The sequence below is a fragment of the Python bivittatus genome, unplaced genomic scaffold (genome assembly GCF_059951505.1).
Source record: "Python bivittatus isolate LINGU-HERP-01145 unplaced genomic scaffold, Pbiv_v1 ctg000480_np1212, whole genome shotgun sequence".
Taxonomy (NCBI): domain Eukaryota; kingdom Metazoa; phylum Chordata; class Lepidosauria; order Squamata; family Pythonidae; genus Python; species Python bivittatus.
The window spans coordinates 44063901-44090515 of NW_028277075.1; the positions used below are offsets into that span (position 1 = coordinate 44063901).

At 37.9% G+C, this 26615-nt stretch overlaps 1 protein-coding gene across 6 annotated transcripts in view; it reads left to right on the plus strand.

Moving 5' to 3' along the window:
* Positions 1–26615, plus strand: part of NAV2 (neuron navigator 2) — a 307819-nt gene that overhangs the window by 115037 nt on the left and 166167 nt on the right. For 5 of the 6 annotated variants that reach the window (XR_015797036.1, XM_088145827.1, XM_088145828.1 and 2 more), the window contains exons 4-7: positions 3510–3582; positions 7309–7594; positions 9975–10043; positions 13444–13601. Coding sequence is in view for 5 of the 6 variants with exons in the window: in XM_088145827.1 (XP_088001953.1) it covers positions 3510–3582; positions 7309–7594; positions 9975–10043; positions 13444–13601 (586 nt within the window). In the remaining variant the exon portion in view is untranslated. The remainder of the gene's footprint in view (positions 1–3509; positions 3583–7308; positions 7595–9974; positions 10044–13443; positions 13602–26615) is intronic. The other variant, XM_088145829.1, reaches the window with a different exon arrangement.

Here is a 26615-nt window from a genome sequence, read left to right on the forward strand (position 1 = left end):
ATGCCCGAATCAAGGAACTACCAAGGAGAAAACCACACCCCCACCAATGCTGGCAGGGCAAGCTACTGTATATAAACAGGGAGCAAGCCCCACACTCACCAGCACTGATCATGTTACCTAGTTGGGTGATGAAACATCTGCAAGCAAACAACCAAGCTCAGAGGGCGCAAAGGACTCCATAAAACCTTCTATCTATAAATATCTTGAAAACATACCGTGATAATTAGAAATCAGCATGGATTTATCAAGTATAAGTTTTGTCTGTCTATCCTATTTTATTTTTTTGTATCAGGTAATTTTTTTCAGTAGATTATGAGGACAATGGGGACACAATGGATCTTGATTTCAGCAAGTATTTGACAATGCATCCCATGACATTCTGATTACACAAGCAAGTTTAGTATGGGATGGATTGCATATCTATCACTCTAGATGGTTCCACAGCTGGTTTGAAAACAAAACAGGTGATCAGTGGTTCCTTACCAAACTGGACTGAATATTATTTGGGATGCCGCAAGGTTCAGTTAACATTTTACTAATTGTTTGGTATGGAGTAGTGTGAATACTTATCAGATTTGCAGTTGAAATAAAATGTAGTGAGATAGCTAATACCCCTTTTCTATCTTTAATAGAAACAACTGCTAATTTTTTCATTTAGAAAGTAGAAATTCAATGCACAAGAGTAGAGTGGAGGTTATCTGGTTTGGTAATAGCACACATGAACTAGTTCTTGGAAATGTTATTACAAGCTGAAAATGAATGAATGGTGTGACATGGCTTGTAAAAAGTCAAATGCAATTTTATGCTACATCAAAATATAATTTTGAAATCATCAGAAATATTAATTCCCTTGTATTCTACACTGATCAAATCCCACTTCAACTATGTCCGTATTTTCAGAAAAACTGAAACAGATGCAGTGAAAGGCAATGAGAAAGACCGGGGGACTGAGGAACTGGATATAGATAGTACTGAGAAAAGATGAGTGTTGGTAAGATAACACTTTTTAAAGAAAAGTGCTATGCAGAAGAGAGAAAAGACTGGTTCCCTATCATTTCAGAGTATCAGGTATGAAATAACAGTCTTGAGTTACACACAAGAAGATTCTGATTGAACATTAGGAAAAACTTCGTAAGAATAAGAGAAGTTTGTCAGTGGCACCAGTTACCCAGGGAAGTGGTGGATTCCACTGGATGACTTAGGAAGAGGATGGGCAGCCATCTGTCAGAGATGCTTTATTTTGGGTTCCTCTACTGGGCATGGGCTAAATGGTCCAGTCCATCTCTGATTCTGTGCAACTATAGGAGAAGAATAACAATTGTTAATAGTCACTAAGCACAATGGCTTCCTACTGGAGACAGGTCCTAGCAGTCTGAGTAGATAATGCCTCTTTTGGGGGGAGAGGTCAGCCCCTTCTGTCCTCAACAAGGCAGTAATGTGACTTATGGAATAATGCTATGGATTCAAAGGGGTCCGCAAAACTTTATGTGCATGAACTGTTCCATGTGTGAAACAGTTGGTGGAGAGGTCTAAACTGAAATATGCACATTTGGGTCCATATACTGAATGAAACAGGATTGTTTTGTTCCCCATATAGACTGAAATATGATTGTTCTGGGCAGAGGTAGTTTGGGAGGGAAGACTGAGAAAAAGCAATGGCTGAAGAGTTTCCTAGGCAGTAGCATGCATGGATATTACTAGTGGCAGCAGCAACTGAGGGGAGACAAGGAGAGGTGCAGGGGAGGTGCAGGGAGGGTGGGCCCGTGGGATATGCTGAATTATGACATTGGTGACAGTGGCTACGGGGGGAGCAGGAAGAGGGAAAACATTGAGAAGATGGTAGGTTCAGGCCAGTTAGCAACCCATGCAGAGGAGGAAGGAAGAGAGGGATGAGGCACAGCAGTGTTGCCCTGCTCATCCTGTAAGAATCACTCTAGGATCCCCCTATATTTTGTTTTGGCTGAAACCCAGAAGAACCAAACGTTTCTTTCTGCCTAACCAGGCTTGAATAAAAATGGTTGGACAGAATTTCCAATATGTGATTTCTGTTTCAGGTTTGAAACAAAGCATACTTTCCATTTCCTACATATTCCTAAAATCAATGTTTTCCAGTTTTCCTGTTTAAACAAAGTTCTAGATAAGGTGACAGATTTTCAATTCCAGATTTTTAAACCAATTTGGATATATTTTAGCCTTGATTCTGATCACGTTATGGAACATAAACAGCCTTGGTAGTTCTAGTGAAGGAGCTTCACTGTGGACTGGATTATATGATTGCAGCCTGTCATTACTTGACCTCACCAATCATGGTTATTTACATGGTGGTAGGAAGCAAAGTGTTACTATAGTTCTAGTCATGTTTGGATAATCGATCAAAGAAGACTGTTGAGTGAATTCTGTTTCATTCTTTGGTCTTTGATTTGAAGTTGTAATTATTTCATACAATTTTAAACCATATCTCAGAATCATTTTTTGAAACCTGGTACTGGAAGTGTTATGCCTTTTCAAAAGAAAAAAGCGAATGGGAAAAGAGTCTTTCACTCTTCACTGTGAGGAAGTAGGTATAAACAATCCTCTCCATTGCTGTTTTCATGGAGAAAATTCTAAAATTTTACATAAACCATTTGAGTCTGTTCATCTTAGATGTGAAGGAGATCCAAACTGAGAAATAGTAATTGGCTTTTCAATAATTGTGTGAGTAAACAGTTGTTCAGCTGGGCGGGTAAACATGTTCTGGATTCTGGTTCAGTTTTTATTGTTTTCTTTTATGACTTCTAGAAATTTTTACTTGATGTTTTATTTCAGAGTAATGGTGATTTTTTTCATATCAAACTAATATGAAGTTACTGTTTAATTTCAGGAAACAGTGACATGAAACACTGAAAGGTTATGCTTGTACCATTGTACTGCTGGTAGGGCACTGCTAGGAATGTTTATGAAGAAGTAATCTGTGCATGCTAAGCAATTCTTCCCATATCATGAAAACCATCAAAAATTAAATCCTTAGCTATAGTGGTTAAGACAATCCAATTTACAAGAAGTTTTACACATGGATTCTATTCCAGCATGAGTAACAAAGCACAAGAATGTTGATCCACAAAAATGTAAGCAGTGAACTATTCAGGAAATATTGTGCTACTGTAGTTTCTTGGAATTAAAAAGAGGATATAAATGTAATAACAAAATGTTAAGTATATGTAGCCAACAGGCAAAATCCAAGTGCATATGGTATCAGCATAAGGGATTCTTCCTCTGCCTACTGCTGTCCTTGTTCTCCCCATCTCTGCTCCAAAGGATTGGTTGAACCTTCAAGAACAACTTTGGTAGATATAGGAGAACAATAATGAGATAAGGAATCCCATTATGCAAATAGAATTCTGTTCCTGCAACATTTCTCAGCATGAACATTTCATAGCCAGTTAATTTCTTGTACACTACTTAATGAAAATACAAGTTGATTACAGCACATTTTAAAAAATTCTCTCCTCCCCTACCCCTGACCTTTTAAGATTGAAAACATAGATGTGTGCCTGAGTTTTCTGGCTGCCAAAGGAATAAACATACAGGGACTATCTGCAGAAGGTAAGTCTAATTTCATAGTGAATTTTATTATTTTATGGGAAATTTTCTATCTGCAAATTTTTGTTTGGGATTCAAAACATACAGTGATTTCCAACAGCAATAAAATTAATGAGATAGAGGGAAATCTGGTTTATGCTGATTAACACTAGCAAATCATAGTAATGATAATAATATAAGTCATAATAGCTATTAATTATCCTCACCATCAATGTGTTATATAGTAATAGCAAGAAGTCCATGCCCTAATGGATTTAAAATCCAACATTCATCACAGGGAAACAGAAGGAGGAAAGCATGATGAAGATTTAAGTAAACATGGGAGGACTGTGTATTCAGGCCATTTTTTCTAAAGCTTAGTTTCAAGGCTTCAAGTTTGGATTAGAGAAAGATTTTGAACAGGCACACTATTCAAATCTGATTACAATATAATAGCAAAAAAATCCAAAAAAGCTTTGAAGGTAAGTGCAAGAAATTCATCATAGATCTTGAGATATAAACGTTTAGGGGGAACGGTCACATGGTCAGGGCAAGAGAAGAGGCTAATGGTTTTGAGATGACAACAGTGGAAAATCATAAGATGAAATGTTTCACAATGAAAAGCCAAAAAGGGGGAAATTATTGTATAAGAAAAAAAATGACTAGGAAGCCATGTAAGAACTATTTGTAGAAGAAAAAGCAATAGGAATATGTTAAGTAATGGTCAAATTACCTTATTTTACTTAGACAAGACAATTTGTGGACTTTCTGCCAATGAAGAAACCCAAGCCATTCATAAGAACAGCTGCCTCATACTAAATCTTAATCCATTCAGCTCAGTGTTATCTTCTATGGTGACTAGGGATAACTGTCTGAAGTAGTCTTCAGAACACAGTGTTTGCCAGCCCCACTTGTAGATGCCAGGATTAAACAGAAATATAATCTAACTTGTGCTGTACCCCTGAGCTATGACCCACCCATTCTTTCTTACTAGATAAGACTGCTGGATATAACAAGTGTGTTTTTTTAAACTTATTGGAATGCACATTAATTAAAAGGTATAAGTTCACTCTGTTCCATCTCTATTCTACTTCTGTCCTTTCATTGTTTTCTTCCTTTTATTTATACCAGGGAAGAGTTACTGCTTCCTTTTCTTAAAAATACCTTCAGATCTATTGGGATCTAATATAGTCCTATTTCTATCAGTTTTAATAATGGGTGTAAGTAGGGGCTGGTTTTATTTTTGTAAATGCAATGCCATGTTGCCTTGACAAAATTAATGGCTGTTTACACCGACATAGATAATCTAGGTCCAGAAATGCATTGTACTTTGAAGGTAATTTAATTTATATTTTGCTTTGGTTGGTTGGCTGGTTTACTCTATGTAAAATTCTCTGGCTTTTACCCAAGTTTTCAGCATCTCTGCTTTTGTTTTTCTAGACTGCTTTGTGTACTCAGAAGGTGATTGGGCTGACACTGAAAAGTATTTGCATGTGTATCTCAGTTCCAAGGTGAACTTTTACTTTCACTTGCATATTTGTAAGTGGAAACCAGTTTAAAAGAAAACCCTTCAATTAAATGGCAGTAAAATCTGTTGTTGTATGTTCTACCTCACATCTCTCTCACTAATCTCGGAGTGGTTGGATTTGGAAATCAAGGTGAGACTATTTTTTCTTGGTCATTTACCTGTGAGACAAGTTGCATGAGATATGGATATCTCTGCAAACCATACACTTTTACCTTCCAAACTAGTAGCATAGTTTCCTTGACAGTAAAAGCAGCCTCTCTACCATTGAGTTCACACAGCCACTTGAGCTTAGTGAATTTGAAAGAATGTTTGTAGGTATCAGCTGCCAGAATGCTTAAGGGGAAGATCCACAACTCAGAGAAGTCCTCCCAGCTGATAGAGATTTTATTTTTTCGGTTGTGGCACTCTGGTAGCCTGCAAACAGAATTCTTTGCCTCTGAGCATTAACTCTATGATTACTGGGGATAATTATACTGTTTTTCTAGCTGTCTTCCACTCTGGTTGATTGTATTTATGCATGAAGGAAAAATCCTGAGTGGGCAGAAAGGACAGATAGCACTGGATTCTCAAATTTACATTCAAAGTAGCCTAGAATGACAAGATACAGATTTCTGTATTTCTCTGAATAAGTTATGAAGTTCATCTCTTTGGAGAATGATCAAGTGCTTCCAGTAAAGCCTGATTAATACTTGTCTTTATATTCTCAGAATCTAATGACTCACAGCTGAGTGGTTTGTTAGGCGAGCGTTCTGTTTGGGGTTAAATGCAAAATGACACAAATGTAGTTGCAGAGATTTTTGAACAAAGCCTGCACAGCTTCTGTGTTCAGGTTGCTCCACCTCTCTCTTGTGCTTCTCCATTGGCCTTCCTGCATGTCTTCCTTTTCTCTTGCTTGAGAGCTGAGTGGTTTTATACCTCAAGGAGAAAACAAATACTAAAATTTAAAAATGGGGTAAAGGAAATCAAAGTAACCAAAAGAACAGAAACTTCACAGCATGGAAGTTTTCAAACTCCAGACTGAAAAGAAACCCTCCGTGCCTTAAAAACTGTGACATCTGGCAGTATTTTGTTTTCAGCTTTTTTAAACAAAAAAACAAATCCTTTTTTGTGGCCGGAATGGAAATGACTAGGTCATACACTCACAGGGTTGAAACTTGGAGCCTCTGTACTTAAACAGACCTAAAAGGGAGAAGGCGGTAGTAGGAGGAAGTAATTCAGACCATGCTTGATGAGCCCTCTGTGTACAAAGTCCAGTTGCAAGATGCCAGGTAAATTACCTCAGCCCATCTTTTGAGATAAGAGAAGAAGAAATACATTTGTAGAGTTCATTGGAAGCAGAGTTTATGGTTTATTTTGGAAGCACTGAAACCAGCACACAACAAAGTCCAGTAACGGATTGCTTTTTCCATCTTGGGGTATCAAATTTATTATTAATACCTTTGAAGAGTCAAGTTACTGAGGCTTTTAATTGCGTTTGTCCTTAATGGCATTTTCCTGTACAGTCAAGCCCCAGACTATTGGAGGTTTACATGACCCCTCTCACATGTTGAAAGTATGCATGAAAAGGTCATGATGGCTGACCCACTCCTGCTGCGGAGACACACCAGGCCTTGCCATTCGGCAGTGGCATGTTTGTATGAGGTGAATACAGTCATGGGAGAATATGTCTTGATGCTCACAGGGTGGCTTTATTTGGCTTCCATATATGTGGGGATCTTAACTCTGCAGCTGCCCCAGGTGTGTTTTCAGTAGGCCAGGGCATTTGCTCCCCAGTGTATTCTGTAAGTTAGGAACTACAAATAACCCAGACAAAAGACTCAAAGGAAACAAAGAAATGGGCAAGAATTTGAATGGCACTTCATTATTTCCTAACACCAGATTCTGTCACTGATTTTTACTTTCCTTGACTTTTTCATTGAGTGTACAATTATTTGCCTTGATCCTGAACTGAAGCTACTTGGAGGACCATGGTCACGAGAAGCAATTGGTATCTCCCTTTACCTAAAAAGAAGAAAGGTTGAGTTTCTTGGAGGATTCTTTTGTTTCTGCAAGGGACAGCACACCTAATTTAATTAATCAATTCTTTGATTTTATTTTGATCAGTTGGGTCTTCAGGGAGCCTGAGCTGAATAAAGAAAGTTGATATTGAACAAAACATTTGTTCAAATGAATCAAGTGCCTTGGTTGCTGATATAAATACTTCTTTTGAAATTGCCTTTCAGAGATCAGGAATGGGAATTTAAAGGCCATCTTGGGCCTTTTCTTTAGTCTGTCGCGCTACAAGCAGCAGCAACAGCAGTCCCCAAAGCAACATTCAGAGCATTCTCCGTCCCAGCAACCGCCCACCTCATCCCAGCAAGCAGGCTCTCCTTCCCCCAGCCAGGTGGGACCACCAGACCAGCAGTTACAGCCACAACCACCGGTGCCAGCTTCACCTCAGACTCAGTGCCAGCACCCCCCACAAGCACCACAGCTTCAGTTAAAAGCACAACCAGAAATGCAGTCCAGGTGAGTGGCCTTCTTCAACCCCCCTTCCTTTTCCAAATGCCAAGAGTTTCACAGCAAGTTATTTGGGTACATTTGCACCTACAGTAGATGCCCCTAATAAGAAGGAAGGGGGTCAGCCATTATTTTCAAGCTCTGCCCATTGTCTTACGAGTTCATGTACAGGTAGTCCTCGCTTAATGACGGTAATTGGGACCAGAATTTCTGTTGCTAAACTATGTGGTTGTAAAGCATGATGTCACGTAATTGTGCCGCTTAGTGATGGCAGTTGTGCCAGTCCCTGGTTACCGTCGTTAAGTGAGGACTGTGCAGTTCATTAAGCAAGAACTCCCATGACTGTTATGTCCAACTTCCTGCTGGCTTTCCCATTGACTTTGCTTGTGGGATGCTGCAATGGTTGGAAATCCAGGCTGGTTGCAAAGTGCCTGGATTGTCATCATGTAACTGCAGGGGTGCTGCGACAGCCAGAACTTCAAGGACTGGTCATAAGTATCACTCGTTCAGCGTTGTTGCAAGTTCGAACATTCGCTGAACAAGTGGGTATTAAACGAGGACCACCTGTAATTGCTAGTATGCAGACTGATAGAAATCTCAAAAGGTTGATGAATCCTGAAAAATCTCAGCATGAGATTGCATGAATATTCTGTCTTATTGTATGAGATTTATGTGGTCTCAGGCAAGAATACCAAAGTTCCATGATCTAGGATGATCTTGTGAACTTTCAGCCATTGTTACCATTTTAATTTTGTTCTTTTAAATTTTTTAAAGTTGTGGAATGTTCTATTTTAAATACAATAATGTATGTAATTCTGAGGATTTCAAATACTCCTTAAGGATCATTTAGTGCCATCATGCTCATGGAGACTGTAGTAGTACCTGAATTTCTGATCCTGGCAGTCAGTTTGAAAACCACATCAATTTTGCAAGGAGATGGAGCAAAATAATATATACTAGAAGACTGAAAAACTCTGATCACATTGTCAGCTTTTCAGCAATTGAGCAGGGTGGGAAGAACTACATTCAGGCCTGCCCTCTGAACAGCTGATCATGCAATTATTGTTTTGCAAGTGAGCTCCATTTGTGCAGTCTTGGCAACTGGATTGTAGGGGAAGGACCTGTATGCACAAAAGCCACATGTGCCTGGGATTCCAGTCATGGAAATAGGTGCAGAAATTGCTTTCCAGAAATATGTATTCCTTAATTGGACTGGAATGACTATATGCAAATTCCAATATGGTTGCAGTTACTGACAAGAGAATTCCTTGTTAAATTCTTTACACAACTGTGTATGCTTTATTTTGCCATCATTAAAGTCAGGTAATTGGATCTTCCAGTGACTGGAGATGATTGGATTTTTCAATATTGTTTTTAATGCTTTACAGCAGTTGCCAAGACAGAAGGAAGAATGGTAGCCCCATGCTGCTTCCTCATTCCCTTTCCCTATAAACAGCTATGAGCTTTGTTGGGGAGAGCGAAGTGTAGAACATGGGGATACCTGCCTTTTTAACTGGAGAACAGTGGTGAATCTTTCAAGAAAAGGATCCTGATGGATGTGTGTGTGTGTGTACACACCCATTCACACATACTTGTAATAGGGTCACTGGAAGTAGTTTTTTTTAATGTACCATCCCTCTGAAACATTCAAAGTATGTCTTCATATAAGAAAAACTTTCCTACAAGGAATACAATTAGCATTATTTTCAGCACAGCACAATATCTATTTTTGTCAGTAACAAAAAAACACTAAGCCATAAAACCTCTTTACAGCCTACAGATTGTTTATTCTATTTCTATTGATTAAATTGTCATTAAAAAAAGTAAAATGCAAGTGATGAAAATAAGTGTGTGTGTTTCAGTAAATATGAGGATCATAAATATTGAATTATGCTATTGCTTTCCTTATTTTTTTCATGGTGAGGTTTTCCTCTTCTATATTCCTTTTGATGAAGCTTTCTTTAGCATGCACCCTCATGTGGTGAAATTTGGTATTTCTCACAATAACAAAATTTTTATTCTCATATAAGCATCAAAGTGTACTCAGTTATATGGGGCATGTCTCATCATATCATCCTGTGGGATTTTTACCATTTTAGAAATGTATAAAACAGAAAGTACATTCACCTGTGAAGTTTTGCAAAAAGTTTATTTGATTGTGATAAAATTTGCATGTTCTAACTCTTTACTATCGTTGCTTTTATAAATAGAAGCTTATAGTAGGTACCATGTCTAGACCTTTGACTGGGGTGAGCAAAATTATTTTCTCCTTTGGAAACATCTGGATAAATTGTTTCTCCATATCTTTTAGCTCAGTGGCTTTCTATATTAATATTTTTTCTTTACTCACTCGCATCTTCCAATTTTTTTTTCCTTTCTTGTTGTACAGTGCATCACCCAGGGATTCATCTCAAAGCAAAATCATCCGATTCACTCTCGGTCAGAAAAAGACTTCTAGGTTAGCGTTTCTTCCTCTGACGTAAAGCATGGATAACCCCATTTGCAAAAATCCCAGTCTGCATGTTTCAGGCTTCACCAATGCTTATCTGTTGATTTTAAACCAAATATTAAAAATAACCTGAGAGAACTCTTTTTATTTAATACTAGCTGATTAATTGATTGCCTTAATCTCGTACCCCTTCCTCTGAACAGAGGGGTTCTTGTTGGCATCTTGTCTCTATTGATCCGTATCTCAGAAACTAAGTTATAAATAATAAATATAATAAATACATACTGAGCAGATTTAATAATAGCTTGAAAATGGGTAGATCTAATTGATGACAGATAAAACTATTCATAACAGTAACACAACAGTCTATGTCAAATATGATTCACATCTGTGTTTCAGCTTATTAAAATGGGATGGGCACACTACTAGTTCCATTCCCAGGATTAGACACTTGTTTGGGATCTTCTTTGATATCGGTACTTGAACCGCCGAGGCACAATGTATGCTTCCACACTGTCAGGTTCCATGGGAGTCCCAAACACATGGAACTTTTTATGTATGTGCAGCTCCTCCCACACAGCTAGATGTTAGCATTTCAGTTGCCCTCACCAAGGCACAAATATATGGAGGCCATATCATCTACGCCTGAACAGGCTTAAATGACAAAGTAAATGCTGTCAATTTTCCATGGTGGAAAAAGACATAAAATTGTTAATCTCACCCTTCCCTCTGTTTTAACTTTCTTTCTAATTACTCTTTATTGCTGATGCCTTTAACATCCAATTAGTTTCCTCAACACTAACAAATAGCAGTGAGTATATCTCCTATGTCAAGTGATGGAACACAGTGTCATACATGTCATCTTTTTTTCTGGATGTCTTCTGGATAGCAAACTTCTAATCTGCCTGGGAATGAGTAATAAGGTTTTCAGTCCATTCATATGTCTCTAAGATTTGTCTCTAATCTTTAGAAATGCCTATGTTATTTATCACAGATTAAAGTTCTGGTGACAAACTTTAATAGAAATGCTCCATAAATCTGTATCATAGAATGCACTATTACGCTGTGCCTTTTTGTCCACAAACTGCAAGACATTACTTTTGTTCTGTAATTTACATGCCTTCCTCTCAGCTGTCTGTTCACTCTTTGGTGCAGAAAATTGCAGTATTTTACAATAAGTGATCCATTCCTTCATCAGTCTTGCTTCACTGCCATTATACTTATCTGCTCTGTAAATACAAAACGTCTTGCTCAGTTAGAGTCAAATTGGACATGATATGAGAGTACAGAAATGGTCCTGATAAATATTTTTTTCTTTTAACTGAAATGCAGCCACAGCAAGAATGAAAACTTTGGTAGAAATTTTGAACAAAACTGGGCAGTGTTTCTACCTGCATATCAGTCTTTTGAGGTTATCCATGTTTGGGTTCCTTGAGGAGGAATATCTTGTGTAGTTTTGTTCTGTTCATATGATTAGAAATAGATATGGGAGAAGTATTCTCAGATACCCAACAGACATAATGGGCAGGTGGATAAATATAAGTTCTATATTAATATCTGTTCTCCTTTCAGCCAATGCTAGCTCTGCATGAATGCTTTTGCTCTGTCAATGCCAGTCCCACAAAAGCATGCAAAGTGAAATAATGCCTTCTTTTCTTTTCCTTTCCTTCTAAGTCTGTTCTGACTCCGCCATTGTAGTTTTTGTTTGGGTCTCCTGTATCCAAGGCTGTTTACATGTGTGCATTTGGGATGATTGCCACGTACAATTCTCTGATGATTGTCTTACTGTCCTTACTTTGGCTTCTTCTTCAGAAGCATTTGAAAACAGAAGAGCTCATCTTTGTAAAAGCAAGCCTCATGTTTTATGTTTCAGTAGTCAGTGGAAGTAGAGAGCTAAAGATGCTGATTTGTGCTTGAACATGTAATCAGTAAGCTTTGAAAGCATGTGCATGCATCTTCTAAGGCTGACCTGTCTTCTTACCTCCCTTTTCTCTCCTCTCCACCTCCTGGACACTCTAGAAACTGTTGGGAAGGAAATCTTGCCAACATTTCTTTTTCTGAGTCATAAAAGTGCCATTGGAGTAACAAAGGTTTGTAATGTGCTAATCAGATGGTTTTATGGTATATCTCAAGAACATTGCATTCTGTATTAAGTAAGAAAAATGTAGTAAGCTATTTTAATACCTGAGAACATTGACACATAAGTTGTTTCTTGCTAAAAAGGCATCAACTGCTGGAAACTTCAGTACCCAAGCTGTTGCCAGATGAAGATGAGTTACATAGAAATTATATAATAGGCCTTTGCAGTAGAAATTCTAGATGCATTGCACCAAACATGATTTATATTGCTCATTTCATTTTGTTCTATGTAACTTGATTAAAAACATGAACATTAAGCGTGCAAATATCAAAGCATCAATCATAAATACACATATTTGGGAATCACACCAAATTGAGTGTGGCTTATTCCAAAGCAAATTGCCAAGGATTGTGCTGCATATTTTCAATCGAGAGCCCTGAATATCAACTCTAGAATCTAGTATTTGGGGCAGAATCTCAATCTCAATCTCTCTCTCCCTCAGTATTTCTGAGTCAGACAACATAATCCATCATGTCTTTGGTTAATGTTCATATAGGTATATAAACTTACATAAGGATTCCTTCAGTTGTCGCTTGCATTTGTAATCTAGCATATACTTAGGTTGAGAAGAAATCAGTGTAACTAAAGACTGTGTGGCATGTTGCAGCCTACATAGCCAGATACAGAAACTATACCTCTCTCTGGGATTCAGTGCAGGAAAGGTTTTGTAGCTAGTGCATCAATCATGTGTCATAACTAGAACAGAGAAACTGAGGAAACACAGTCTCTGAAGATATGATTTATAGTTTTTCACTAATAAACTCATACACACGCACACATGCATATATGTATACGTATGAGAAATAGGCACACCATCCAAATCCAGCTGTGATATGGCAAAGTCAAGATCTTTTCAAGGAGACTAAAATCAGTTAGTGATCACTGTCATTATTTAGAACTGGGGCTCCTTGAAGCAGAATATTTCAATAACGACAGAATCAAACATTTAGATTTAAATGTTTTGATGCCTAGTGATTCAGTGAAATGTTAAGTACCAATAACACATGGACAGAAAAAGGCTAACTGGTCCCCTATGGTTGGAAAAAGGTATATATGCCTTGCATGGACATGGATGCTGACTCCATCTAACTAGTTACGGAAGGCTTTGCACTGGAACTGCATAGAAATACAGGAGTATAAGCTCTTTACTTGGTCAGGTGTCTTTGTAAAGGAGGTAAGCCCCCCTCCAATTTGACGTGAACTTAAATCAGCTCCATTTACATTTTGAGAGCAAGCATGTTTACTTATTTCTTTTTACCCTGAAAACAGGCTTCCAGGTCCTACCACGAGGGTTTCAGCTGCAGGCAGCGAAGTAAAAACCCGTGGTCCAGCAAGTTCGAACAATCGGCGCAGCCAGAGCTTTAACAACTATGACAAATCCAAACCCACAAGCCCACCATCCCTTCTAGCAAGTAGCAGTGAGAAAGGTGAGTGAACTGAAGTTTGTGTTAATACACTACACATGCTATTCCCAATCACTGAATAAAAATCTGACCAGATTTTTTGAATGGTTGTAAATAAATGACATGATTCAGCCAAAATTAATCATTTTCAAGTATGTTTAAAATACAACTTAATTTGACTGCATTTTGCCAGTAGGCCCTTCTTTATGTGGTATTGTGGAAATTCTAAATGTTTTCCTGTTTTCATTTTTCTTGTTTAAAAAGTTTGTTTGTCATAAGGAAGGAGATGGCACAACATTTGCCATATAGGTATTGTTTTAGAACTGAATTATACATGTTTCACATATGTTGAAGATGTTGGGACTGTACAAAAACTTGAGAGATCAAGGAATGTTGGCTTCTAATCTATATTAGAGGAAATCAACTAGGTGAATTTGGCTGCATATGTAGAATGAAACACTGCATTGAAGAATGACATGAAGTTGCTTCTCCCTGATTGACTGCCCTTTCCCACTTGAAGTATGACATCTACTTTCTGGCCATTTTATAGGGTATTCTGTTCCAGTCTTTGTCTTCCATGGTGAATACTTCTCCACTCCACATTATCACAACCCCTTGGACTCAAAACAAAAGTTTGTAACAATAAGCATGTGTTTTGGGGGCCATGTGCGGGGGGAGGGGGTATCAACTGGGAAAAAGAGTATATAGGATCATAGGAAACTGCCTTAAACGAACATGGTAGAGCTTTGCTCTGTCTAATCCATCTTGCAGTACTTCTCCAGGTTTTTAGCTAGAAAGTTTTCCAATCTTATCTGGACATTCTGAAACTTGCATCTGGGATGGTCTGCATAGAAAACATGTGCAACCTCATTTACATATTTCAGAAGCTGTTTTGTCAAAAAAAGGGAGCCTATTGAGAATAATTACTTGCATTTAAAATTAATGCCTAATTCATATAATCAAATGAACAGGAAAGCACCCCTTCCTTATGTTAGTGTTCTTAGAGATTCCATTAAAGGGATTAAAAAGGAATTATTCCTATTCTTAGCCCTGCTAATTCTGGATTTTGTTTTACACATGCGCTCTATTTTTATACTAGAAAATAAGATATAAGTGAAGATTCAGATGGTATGCACTGCATATAACATCTTCTATTTGAAACCATGGCTGCAATTCACCATGACTGAAGCAGATTCCTTGTTAGTCTGTAACCTTTCTCACCAGCAGTGTTGCCCTGGCATCCATATAATTTTGTTTTGTTGTTTAGAAAATAGTATCAGCCCCAGGGAAGTAGGAGCTGAAAATCCATCCCTTTGAAGTTGCATATTCTTGATTAAGAGCAGCCACAAAAGTAAACATCTCAAGCGCATCTCTAATGTTTTCGTATAATAAATCAGCCTGTTGACTTCTACTCCCTACTTTCCATGGAGAGGATGAAGGATTCTGAATGTACATGATTTAAATTTAATTTCAAGGATCATTGAGTACAGGGTTGATAGCTGTAAATGTGTTCTGTTGTTACATAAAAAGGAAGAACTCATCATGAATGCAGATTTTATATGTATTCTTAAGAGGTGCTCTGTTGTATTAAGCTTATTGAAAATGGTCCTTTCACTTAATTTAAAAGGATAGTAAAATATGATTTAGTGTTTTATAAACTTTGATATAATGGTAGTTTCAAAGGATACAAAAAGATATTTATTTAATGTATTTATCTCACAAAGCATCTGGAAATGATTTTCACAATAAAGCAAATTCATTAAAATACCAATACAATACAATAAAATGAGATTTTCAAAAACATCCAAATTAAGGTCCAAAATCCAGCATGGAGAATGAACTCATAACTATCATGATGTAAAAGCAGTGGTGGGACTGAAAAGTTATATGTTCCTGACAAATCTATATTCATAACTTCTCAGCTTGTGTGTTCTCAGGCCAGATTTTCTTTCCTATTGAATCATTTCTATTTTCTTATTTTCTGTGTCTTTGTACTTGGGCTGGTAATGCTTTTGTTGCAATTCTGGAAGAACTCATACTCATCAAGACATTAATAACAAAGAGATATTAGCCTGCATACAAATACTGCCCAACTGGGTTTGGCGACATGTGCATATATTCTTTCTATCTTCCCCCTTTCTGTTTTATTAAACACAATTGAAAAAGTTACTCACACAATGATAGTTACCTTCAAAAATAAAAGTATCCTATGCATGCCTATTTGGAAGTAATTTTCAGAAAGGCATTATTATTGCACACAGAAATAACAAAGAAAGTGTGAAACACATTTCTACCTAGATGTAACAAAGTTGTTCTAATCTTTTTTATTCAGTCAAGGTGTATCTTCTAGTCACATGGGAATTCTAGATGAGTAGATTTTGTCTGTGATAATGGGAACAGCGTAAAGTTCCATAAGACTACTGGAGCTTAATGAAAAGCCCTGATATAGCTTCAAAAAGAAATAAAAGCAGTGATGAGACCAAAAAGTCAGAATAAAAGTAGAATGGAGAGGTTAAAAAAAAAAAAGTGGGCGTGGCAATAGAAAAGGTATATGCCTAGATCAGAAGCTCTATGGGTTGGGTGGGAAGCACTGGAGGACCAGAAGTTTGTCATTCTTCCTTAAACTATGAGGCCAAATTGTTAGCTTATGCAGCATTTAACCATCATGGCTAAGAACAACCTAACAAAAATGACACAGTGGCATCTGAAAAACTTATCTCTTTACTGCTTGAAATCTTGCTAGAAGTAAAATGTTGTGAGTGCTCAGTGTGGTCTATGCATTCATCTCTTATATTACTGCTCACTATTCAAGTGAGTAGAAATTGAATGCACTGATTTCTTAACTTATCAATATCATAGCCTGCCTTAGTTTCTAATGTTCTATTCGTTGTCACTATAATTAATGGTTTTGTAATAATAATGGGCAGTTCAACCACTGAGTTTCTGATGTGAACTGTTGAACGTTTTGGCCTGTTAAAGAGTTTTTGTTTGTTTGTTTGTTTGTTTGTTTGTTTTAATAATTGGCAGTAACTGAACACAGCTCTAATGACATCTTGGTCACTTGGGTTTATAAAGAAAATGATGAAGCATTCAGGCTTACAATGTCAGCTGCAGCCTTTCAGCTTCTGTGTAATTAAACATTGCACTTCACTTCTGAATTGTCACTACCACTTAGGCATCCTTATCTAAAGTATCCATTGGGGTTTTTTTTTCTTTTCTGTTTTCTGTGAATAAACTGTGGCATAAACTTCTGCCCTCGGACAAGGCCATGCTGGAGTCTTCTTAATTACTTGAAACATTTCTGTATAATCTAATAAACGTGTATTATCTGTACAGAAGCCTTACATTCATCATTCTGTACTATATCTCTTAGGGTACATTTATCTTTAAAACTCCTTGTGTCTCATGTCTCACTGGATTTTTCTCACTGAATGTATATAACCATTTAAATAAACACAGAAATGTTCCAATCTCAGAAGTATGTTCCCATGAAACACTGTTCCTTTCATAGTTTGAGTTGCAGAACAAGTGCCTCTCGGAATACTGTAGCAAAATTAAAAATTAACGAAGCACTACAAAACAACTCAATAGCATGTCCAAATATTTCATTCAACTGGACTAACAAACATCATTTTTGAAATCAACCGTTTTAAGCTTATTCTGACCAGTTGGTTTACCTGTTTAATTACAATAATTGGTTGGTTTGGTTGTGCCCCAGCCCTTCTTTTCCCTTAACCATAAAATCATATTGTTAATCTGATGTTACAAGTCCTTGTAATGTTCTTTAACAGAGGAATATTATTTTGTCTGGAATGTTTCTCTTCATAATCTGGACTTGAAAATAATCCTGCAGGTGGCAGTATACATCTGGAGAAATAGTTCAATTCTGTATCAGTCAGTGTAGGGCAAACTTTCTCGATCTGGTGTCCTCCAAGTGTATTGGATAACAGTTCCCAGAATTCCCAGTTATGGACAAAGACCTTTTCATCTGGAATTCTGGGAGCTGTATCAAAATTATTTCTGGAGGACACCAAGTTATTAAAGACAATGTAGTGTATTTAATTGTTTTCTAAGATACCATTCTGTTGCATAGTATCTTTCAATTAATTTTAAAGTTTTTTTAATGTAGTTGGGAAAATTCTGAATTGCACGTAAACAGACATAAAAGAGTCTTGCAATCTTTTTGATGCAAATATATTTTTTATTCACAATGTTTGATTCCTCCCATCCACAACCAGTTTTCTGAGAGAAAACTGGTGTTTGAAGAATGTACTTAGTTTTCTTTCTTTGCCATAAGAATGGCCCAGTTTATACCCCTATACAATTTTGAAGGTCAGAATATGTTCATTCATATTCTGAAAACCAGAATTTGGAATATAAAAATATGCACAAATAGTTTACTCACAATTTCATAACAGTACAACCCCAAGTGTAAGTGTAAGTTTGAATCATGTCAGTCATTACAATTTATTTTCAAATACATATGAAACTTAAGTAATTTTTTTAAAAAATAAGTTCAGTACTGACTGCATCCACTCTTTCTCTCCCTTGCCCCCTATTTGTAGTTCTCAGAACACCGTACAAAAGGACTTTTTTACGCTTTAGATATAAAAATACCATACTAATTGTTGTTGTTTTTTTAAATATCCATATCACATAAAGGGATATATCCCATTCTGTTGTGTTTTTCTCTAGGAAATAATATCAATTCACTAAACTTTATTCAAGGATTATTTCATCCAACTCCATCTGTATATGCATTATAATGTATACATTATATGTAAAATGTATGCTTTACACTATGTTTTAACATCTTTTCCTAATGGCTGGTGTGGGTCTTCCGGGCTGTGTGGCTGTGTTCTGGAAGTTTTGGTTCCTAACGTTTCGCAAGCATCTGTGACCAGCATCTTCAGAGGGCAGGAGGACAGACAGGAGCAGTTCTCTCTGTGCCCAGGATGAGGTGACCCTTTTGTGGGTATTTATAGAGATCAGTGAGGGTGCCTGAAGGGGGGGGTTGGGGGGTTGGGTTAACGAGTGGCTACTTGTTTTGGTGTCAGAATGTGTGTGTACCTTCCTGGGGGTTAGGCAGGTTTTTTTCTGTTGAGTTGTTAATGAGTGGCTGCTGAGGGTGATTAGCATGTTCATTGTGTGAATTGTTCACGTGTCCTGGTGGTTGAGCTGAGTTTGTTGACCTTTTGCAGGCTGTATTTTTCAGGATTGGTAACCAGGTTTTGTTGATCTTTTCCTAACTTTTTCCCAGAAAAGATTTTTGGCATAATTGCATGATAAATACATGTGTTCTTCCTAAAATATATGGTATAAATGGTTAATTGTAAAGATAGATAGCTTTATTAGGATCTCTTGTGTGCTCTATCCATTAACGTGATTTGCCAGCAAAAACTCTGATATGCTTTAATTTATCTTGAAAAGATAGTGACCCTTTCTGGACCAACTGCCGGCTCATCAGTAAACTTGATTTTTGACTGTGCCAAATTCAGTAGCACTGAAGCCAAGTGTGTTAGCTGAAGAAGGGGGTGGTAGTAAATTCCCAGTAACTGAAAGGGATTAGCTAGCTATAGTTTGCCCAACTGTCAAAACTCAGTAAGCCTATGAAATAAAGCTCAGGTTCATTATCGGTGAACACTGCTTTGGAAGCAAAGAGAAGAAAGCTAGCAGCAGTTCCAGAGTGAAACTTTTTTGCTCAGGTGCTGCGAAAGTGCGGAGGTGGGGGGAACCTTTGTAATAAAGAATACAAACTAGAAAACTTGTAAATATTAATTTGATATTTTTGAATGTAACATATACATACGTATTATGTTATGTCTTTTCAAGATAAGCAACATTATGGAGAACACAGTAAAAGAGTAAGAAATAGTAACCAAAGAAATTAAAGGCACGACATAAGAAAAAGGAAAGGAAACATAGTTTAACCTAGTTTACAACACCATTCGCTAATAATAACAACAATATAACCCCATCAAACAACAACATCTGCCTATCTCAGGTCCTTGGAAAGGACTCAATAGGTGGATAAAAATGCCAAATCCAGTGTAAACTTCTGGCTGACTGTGCGACAACAACAATAATAATTTATTAAATGTATATGCTGACACCTAGCGACTCTGGGGGGTTTACTTTTGTTAAAACATTTAAAAAACAAAGAACAATACAGAAAACATAAAAACAGCACGAGACAAAGGGACAACCATGGCAGAGGAAAAGAAAGGAGGAAAGAGGCATCAGTCATCCTTTCCATCCTTTTCTATCCTTGCACATCATCCTCACTTCTACGCACTGCAATTTGTTCTTTAAACTTCTCACCTCTCTCTCTGAGGATCTTGTCAAAACTCTATCCAGCTACAGCTTTTTTTATTGCAGCTTAGAGCAATAAAAAATAAATCAATTATACAATGCTATACAGTTAAAACCAGAATTTAAATTACATGTTGGAATAAATTAAAAATTAAGCACTTGGCGGAAGATGTATGTTTTTTCTCTCTTCCTAAATGTTGAGAGAGGGTGAGCCAAATGCCTCTCCTTAGCAGAACACACAGGAGAAGGCCTTTCCCGCATACTAGATGGTTGAGCATCTGGCAATCAGAGAAGTCTTTAAAAGAGCCTCTCTAGCTGAGTTAAGTAGCTCTTAACTGTGCAGCCAGTTGTAGTCTGGCTCTTTTAAAATATTTCATACTAAAATATTTGCTTTATACAAAACTCTGTGCGCATTCATGTGTACAGTATATGAAGTCTGATTATGGAATTTCACTGGAGCATCATCGCAAAAATCAGCCTTCCCCACTGTATACCCTGTTAGATGTGTTGAGACTCCAGGCCTTGGAATTCTCAAGCCAAAAAGACCCACTAGTTTTAAAGTCTCCAGTGTAAATGTACTGATTTTGTGCACAAAGATCCAAATGCCACAATCATTACCCAGGCAGCATTATATTGGGATGGAACCTGGCTCTTTCAATGGGAGGGGAAAAAAAATCAGTGAGAAACCTTAGAGTTGGTGGACATTACATACAGTACTTCCCTCTGAACAGTATTCCTTTGAAACCAGTCTTGGATAAGACTGTGATGAAGGCAAGTGCCAGATCTGCTAATTTATTGGCATACAAGTTAATGTTGTTTAAAGGATATGCTTTATGTACCTTTCCTCTTGTGTATTTTTTTCCAAAACACTAAACATAATAAAATCTTCCTCAGCTGGACCCATACAAGAGAAAAAAGTTTTTATATAATTATAATTTTATATATTGCTTTATATAACTTCAACCCCCATTGCCTGTATTTAGCTTTGCTCTCAAGTATATTTGAGAAGGGTGCTTACAGTCTTTGATTGAGATCGTGTATACATTTGGTAAATAACTAAAATCTATTTAGACCATGAACAATTTGTATTTAAATGTCTTTCGACAGCAATCTTGGTGCTAAAAATTGGAAAGTAGAATGTAAATATTTTCTCTATCCATACAGCACTAAAACTCTGATGTCTTCAACTGGGTGAAACAGTATGTCATAGGCCAACAATTTTTGAACCAAGGTACCTCGAATGGGCCAACTTACAGAATACATCAAAAATCTGGGACCCATTACTCCCATGGGGTTGAAATTTGGGAAATTTGTGGCTGATTCAGCACTGCTGCGCTGCTGTGCTACCATGGTCAGCCCAGATCATGTGATTGTCATGGGCATATCCCTGGCCTCTTTCCTGCCTTCCTCTGTGCCCACTGGGCTGGCAGCAAGGCCCAATGGGCGAGTGTCGATTAGTTGCTTTCAAACTGAGGCCACTATTTTAAATCTCTTAACAGCGGTGGGTGTTGAGGGAAGGATGAGGGAGCAACTTGGATGCCTACTGGTGAGATAGGCTGACTGGGGGATGGGGGTGGTGGGTGGGTGAGCCCTCTTCGTCCCTCAAGGGAGGGGGCCCTTGGGACATGGTGGAATGGGGAGTGGGGGTGCAGTTTTCCTCCTGGTCCATGGCTCCCTTTGTGGCAGGCAGTTCTGCAGGTGAGCTGAGGAGGAGGAGGAGGAGGCGGCGGTGGCTTCACTGGGGCTCTCCTGAGGGTTGTGAGGGGAGGGCAAATGGCCCAAGCCTTTATTATATGACGGAGGGAGGGAGGGAGAGGGGGAAGGAAGGGGGAGGGGGAAGGAAGGAAGGAAGGAAGGAAGGAAGGAAGGAAGGAAGGAAGGAAGGAAGGAAGGAAGGAAGGAAGGAAGGAAGGAAGGAAGGAAGATTTCTGATGCTTCCTGCCAGCTTCCCAAAAGCAAAGTCAATGGGGAAGCTGACAGCAAGTCATAAATCACTCATACTCCCACTGCTTTTTTGCCCTTGGTCATTCTATTTCTCTGTTTAGGAAAGGAAATACCTGTGCAATGATGACCCAATGGGTCACAGGTTATCTAAAATGCAAGGTTTTTTTCCTTTTTAATACCACTTGTATGAGCAAGATAAGTAGCCTCAAATGTTTTCAGAACCCCATTTTTGGTTCTGAAGCTACCAACTTGATAAGTGGTAGAACTGGACTACAAATTTTTACTCTTACGAACATCAAAACATAATGTACTTTAAAGGTTGTAGAAAGTACGATTTAAATTGGGGATTTTTGTGGACTCAAAATAATTCAAATGTACCAGACTGTTTTCCGTATTTAAAAAGAGTAGAACAAAATAGGCAGAGGTATCTTTCTTAAAGGTTTTCCAGAACCTTAAAGTGGGAACCTTTCTTGATTTTTCTGATATGGAAAGTTTATAGTATGTAAGGTATTCCAGTCAAAATTCCCATTTGAAAAATATTTTTCTGATAACTTCCTAATTTTTATTATTTTCATTCACTACTTTTCGAATTAACAGAACTGAGCCTAAATAATGCCACAGAACAACTCGGGGACCTCAGTTTTGTCTGAGAAGACAACATGAAGCTATCTTAAAGAGAGGACATGTTGAACGTATGGCTCTCCAGATGTTGCTGAACTACAAATCAGCATAGTCCAAGCCAGTGATGAAGGATGCAGGGAGTTATCCTTCTACAACATCCTGAGGCGTCAGGTTCCTTATCCTTATATGGAGGGCGGTTTGGGGCCACTGCCCTCAATAATTAGCTGAAAGACACCTTAAAGAAAAGTTGATCAGTTGTGATCAGCTGCTGAAAAATGCAATTATCCATTCTATGTTATTTATCAGGGTTTTTTTTAAATGAAACTTGCCATGTCTTATGAGCACAGTTGGCTTGTCTGAGTCAGACTTAAGTTTATTTGTTTTGGGGATGTGCCACAGGGCACAGTAAATCTAGAGGCCCAATGTAGTTAGTGGACAGGATTAAACAGCAAGCAGTACATCTGCTGTTTAATCTTATGTTGCTTTTAATAGGCTAAATTTGGCATTTGAATCATGCCTCGACATCTTATTTAAACACAGAAAGGCTATCGTTTCAATAGCAACTGAAATATTGGAAGACTACCATACTAGGTATGAACTTGAAGGAATATTAAAGTAAAACAAAATTATGTTTGAATGTGATTATTCAACAGACTGGCAATTGTCAAGAAACAGAAATTTTCTCAACTGCCATCATCTTAACAACTTATAAAAGACCACAAAGGAGACTGAAAAACTAAATCTTTAGAATGGGATGCATAAAGATTTATAAGCTACCAAAACTTGGTGATATATATATATATATCACCAAGTATATACATACATACATACATACATACATACATACATACATACATCGCCAAGTATATATACATACACACACACACATACACACTACTCAAAAGCACCCCAGAAGCTGAAAAGTAGGCTACTGATGTACACATACAGGCAGAGCAATTTAGATTCTCCCTTTCTCTTCTAAATAATCTGTCTTCAGGATAACAAATGAACAAATTTTAAAACTAGAGAAATAACTTCATTAATATATCAGTTGCCAAACAAAGCCTACTGCAGATAATTTCACTGTTATTTTATGTGCATATAACATGAGGAAAAAAGAAGATGCAAATGAAGCTGTTGGGCAAGCTGTTTCCTGTGAATCCACCAGCTACACTGAGCGATTCTCGATTAAATGTGTGGGTGGGAAAAGAATATACAGTTTAAGACCAAGTTGAACATCCTTTTATGTCTCTGGGTTATATTTGCTCCTTCTGCTTTGTTCAGTGGCTGCAAAGAGCATGGTTTGGGATGTTACAGCATCATCAGGGTTGGAATTTTCTGGAGTTGCTTCTTTGATTTTTGGTACCCAGGGTTGGTTTTAAAGAACAGGATTGGGGGAGAAAAATTCAGGGACATTTGAGTTTTCAGGAGGGTTACGTGTAAGAAATTAAGCTGGCCCAGGGCTTCCTAGGCTAGCAAGAACTCTTACATCAACATAAATTAGGTGCCTTCTAAAGCCATCAAAAGAATGGCCAAGTATCCATTGAATCAGAAATGTGGGAGAAAAAAAAAGATAGAGTGTAAATCTTAGAGTACAGACTTTATAAAAACTTTGATTCTGTATACCACTGGAGGGCAAATCATCTATGTGCATGTAGCTTTATTCTTGTCTACAACAAAGAGACTATTGTAAACAAGACATGTCTGCCAAGTAACCCAATTCCTGAATTAAGAGTCTGGTGATTTACAGCCAAGCCTTGTGTGAGGCCTGACAGCTAGATTTGGCTATTCCTACTCACATCACTATAGGAGGAAGGTCTTTGCTTAGAGACCAAGGATTAAACTATGGCTATAGACCCTTTGTGATCTGGTAACTGCTGATTAATCATCAGTGCCCTGCTCCAGTATTAGAATCAAGTGGCAACTCAGGTGAACCAGTTATCCCAGATCACAAATCAGCAGGCGAGACAGAATATACCACAACTGCTGGTCCCCGTATCAGTCCAAGTCCAAGATCCTGCCTCCTTAGCTGACAAATAAAATGAGAATCTAAATACAAGCATTTCTTTCCCTGCTCAATTTGAACTATTTCTTGAGATCTGATCAATTTCCCACTCACTGAATCTTAGTAAGTTTTATAATTAGCCTAATGATTGTGGGGGCTATAAAATGGGCAATCCCTCTTCTGATTCAGACTTATAACTGCCCTAATTTTGTGCTATTACTGAGGGCTAACTGAGGATCCCATCAAGTAAATTGCAGCCTACTGTAAATCCATCACTTCCAACAAGTATGTGTTCAGTATAGGAATATTCCGCTTCAGTTTTAGGTATTAGCTCAGGAGGTGGGCTGGAATGAAAGACTTAACTGACCAGTTCAAACAAAGGTATCAGATGAAATACAGGATTAACCCATTCATCAGGCCATCCAGAGATTGTCAGCATTAACACAGGTCTGATTAGATACAAAGGAATTATAGCAAAGCAGAGACGTGTCAGGAAGACAATTTGCATATTTTACCTATGTTGAATTCACTTATAACACAGTTCTTGCCTCTACATAGATGTTGCTATTTGAGGCCACCTGTGGCTACAACTTGCATCTGCTGCCAAATGCTTCATGACCCTCCCCCCTTCAGAGGCTTCCATTTTCTCCCAAAATCTCAAGCCACTCAGCCCCTCCTTAATTATTAACTGGAACATTTGAATTATTGAAAAGACAAACAATTCTTTGTAAGTGGCAGAAGATGCTGATGTACCACATCTTCAACAATTCCATTTGCAGTACTCCAGAAGTTCAGGCCACCTGTCCTTACCACAAAACCAAGCTTCTGTTCCCCAAAAGTTCTGACTAGGGGGAGATATACACAACTAATGAGTGAGAGATATACAGAGATACCCAATCTGAAGATATGAGAGAGGATTCTGGAATGTGGAAGTTGCTGATGAAGAACAGATAGAAAAATCTCTCCCCACCCATCTTTCTGCCACCCAGTGTCAGGAAGAGGGATAAATAGGCCAATGAAAAATTAGAAGTGCAGGGAGCGGACAGATCCCTTAAACTAAGCATGAGCAAAAAGAGAAAGAAAGTAACCTCCAAATGTAGAAGACCATTTCAAGGGAAAAAATAAAGAAGTGGTATAAGGAATGAAGCTGGTAAATAGGAACCAATGGTTCCCATTCAAGAAAGAACCATAATGTCATCATAGATCAGGTGTCTGCCAAAATTAAGAGAACAGCCACGTATCCATTGATTCAGGAAGGCATGAGAGAAAAAAAGTATAACTTAAACCCTGTAGTAAAGGTTTTGACTTTTGTTACTGCAGTGGACAAGAATGAAGTCATACACACACTCTATAAATTTGACGTTTTTACTAAAAGAAATTCAGCTGAATCTATATACCACTAAAACTCTCCTGTCTGTTTGTCACCTTTGATTGGGCAAAACAGTGTATCATAGGGAAACATTTTTTGAACCAAGGTACCTCAAATGGGCTAACTTACAGAATGCATCCAAAATCCGGGACCCATTACTTCTGTGTGATTTAAATTTGACAAGGTTGTGACTGCTTAAGTGCTGCCGCGCTGCCACAGTCATGTGATCATCATTTCCAATGCTCCCTGTCAGCTTTCCACAAGGAAAGTCAATGGGGAAGCTGGCAGGAAGTAGGAAGTCGCTCCCACTCCCACTGCTTTTTTGTCCTTGGTCATTCTGTTTCTCTGTTTAGGTAACGAAATATCTCTGAAACGATGACCCAACAGGTCATGGGTTGTCTAGTTTTGTCTAAGAACCTTCTCCTGAGTAATCCAATTACTCAATAATGGGTTAAGTGTTAGGAGAACCAAGATTTACAGACAAGTCTGTTACAAAACCTGACATTGTGGTTGCCCTAAGGTTCTGCAAGGTTTTAAGACACTTATTTTAGCTCCAAAAATCCTCAATTCCCAAAATACAATAAAGACCCTATGGGGCTATAAATGGGATGCTGGAAGGTGGGATATGGCTTACAGGCTATAGGTTGCTTACCTCTGATTTAGGGCTTTAAATGACCAGCATTTCTGAAATGGGTTTGGAAATAGACAAGAACCAGTGAGTATTATAATCAAAGTCAAAATGAGTTATGTAAAAAGAAATTCTTAGGCAGGACTTTAGTTACAGCAG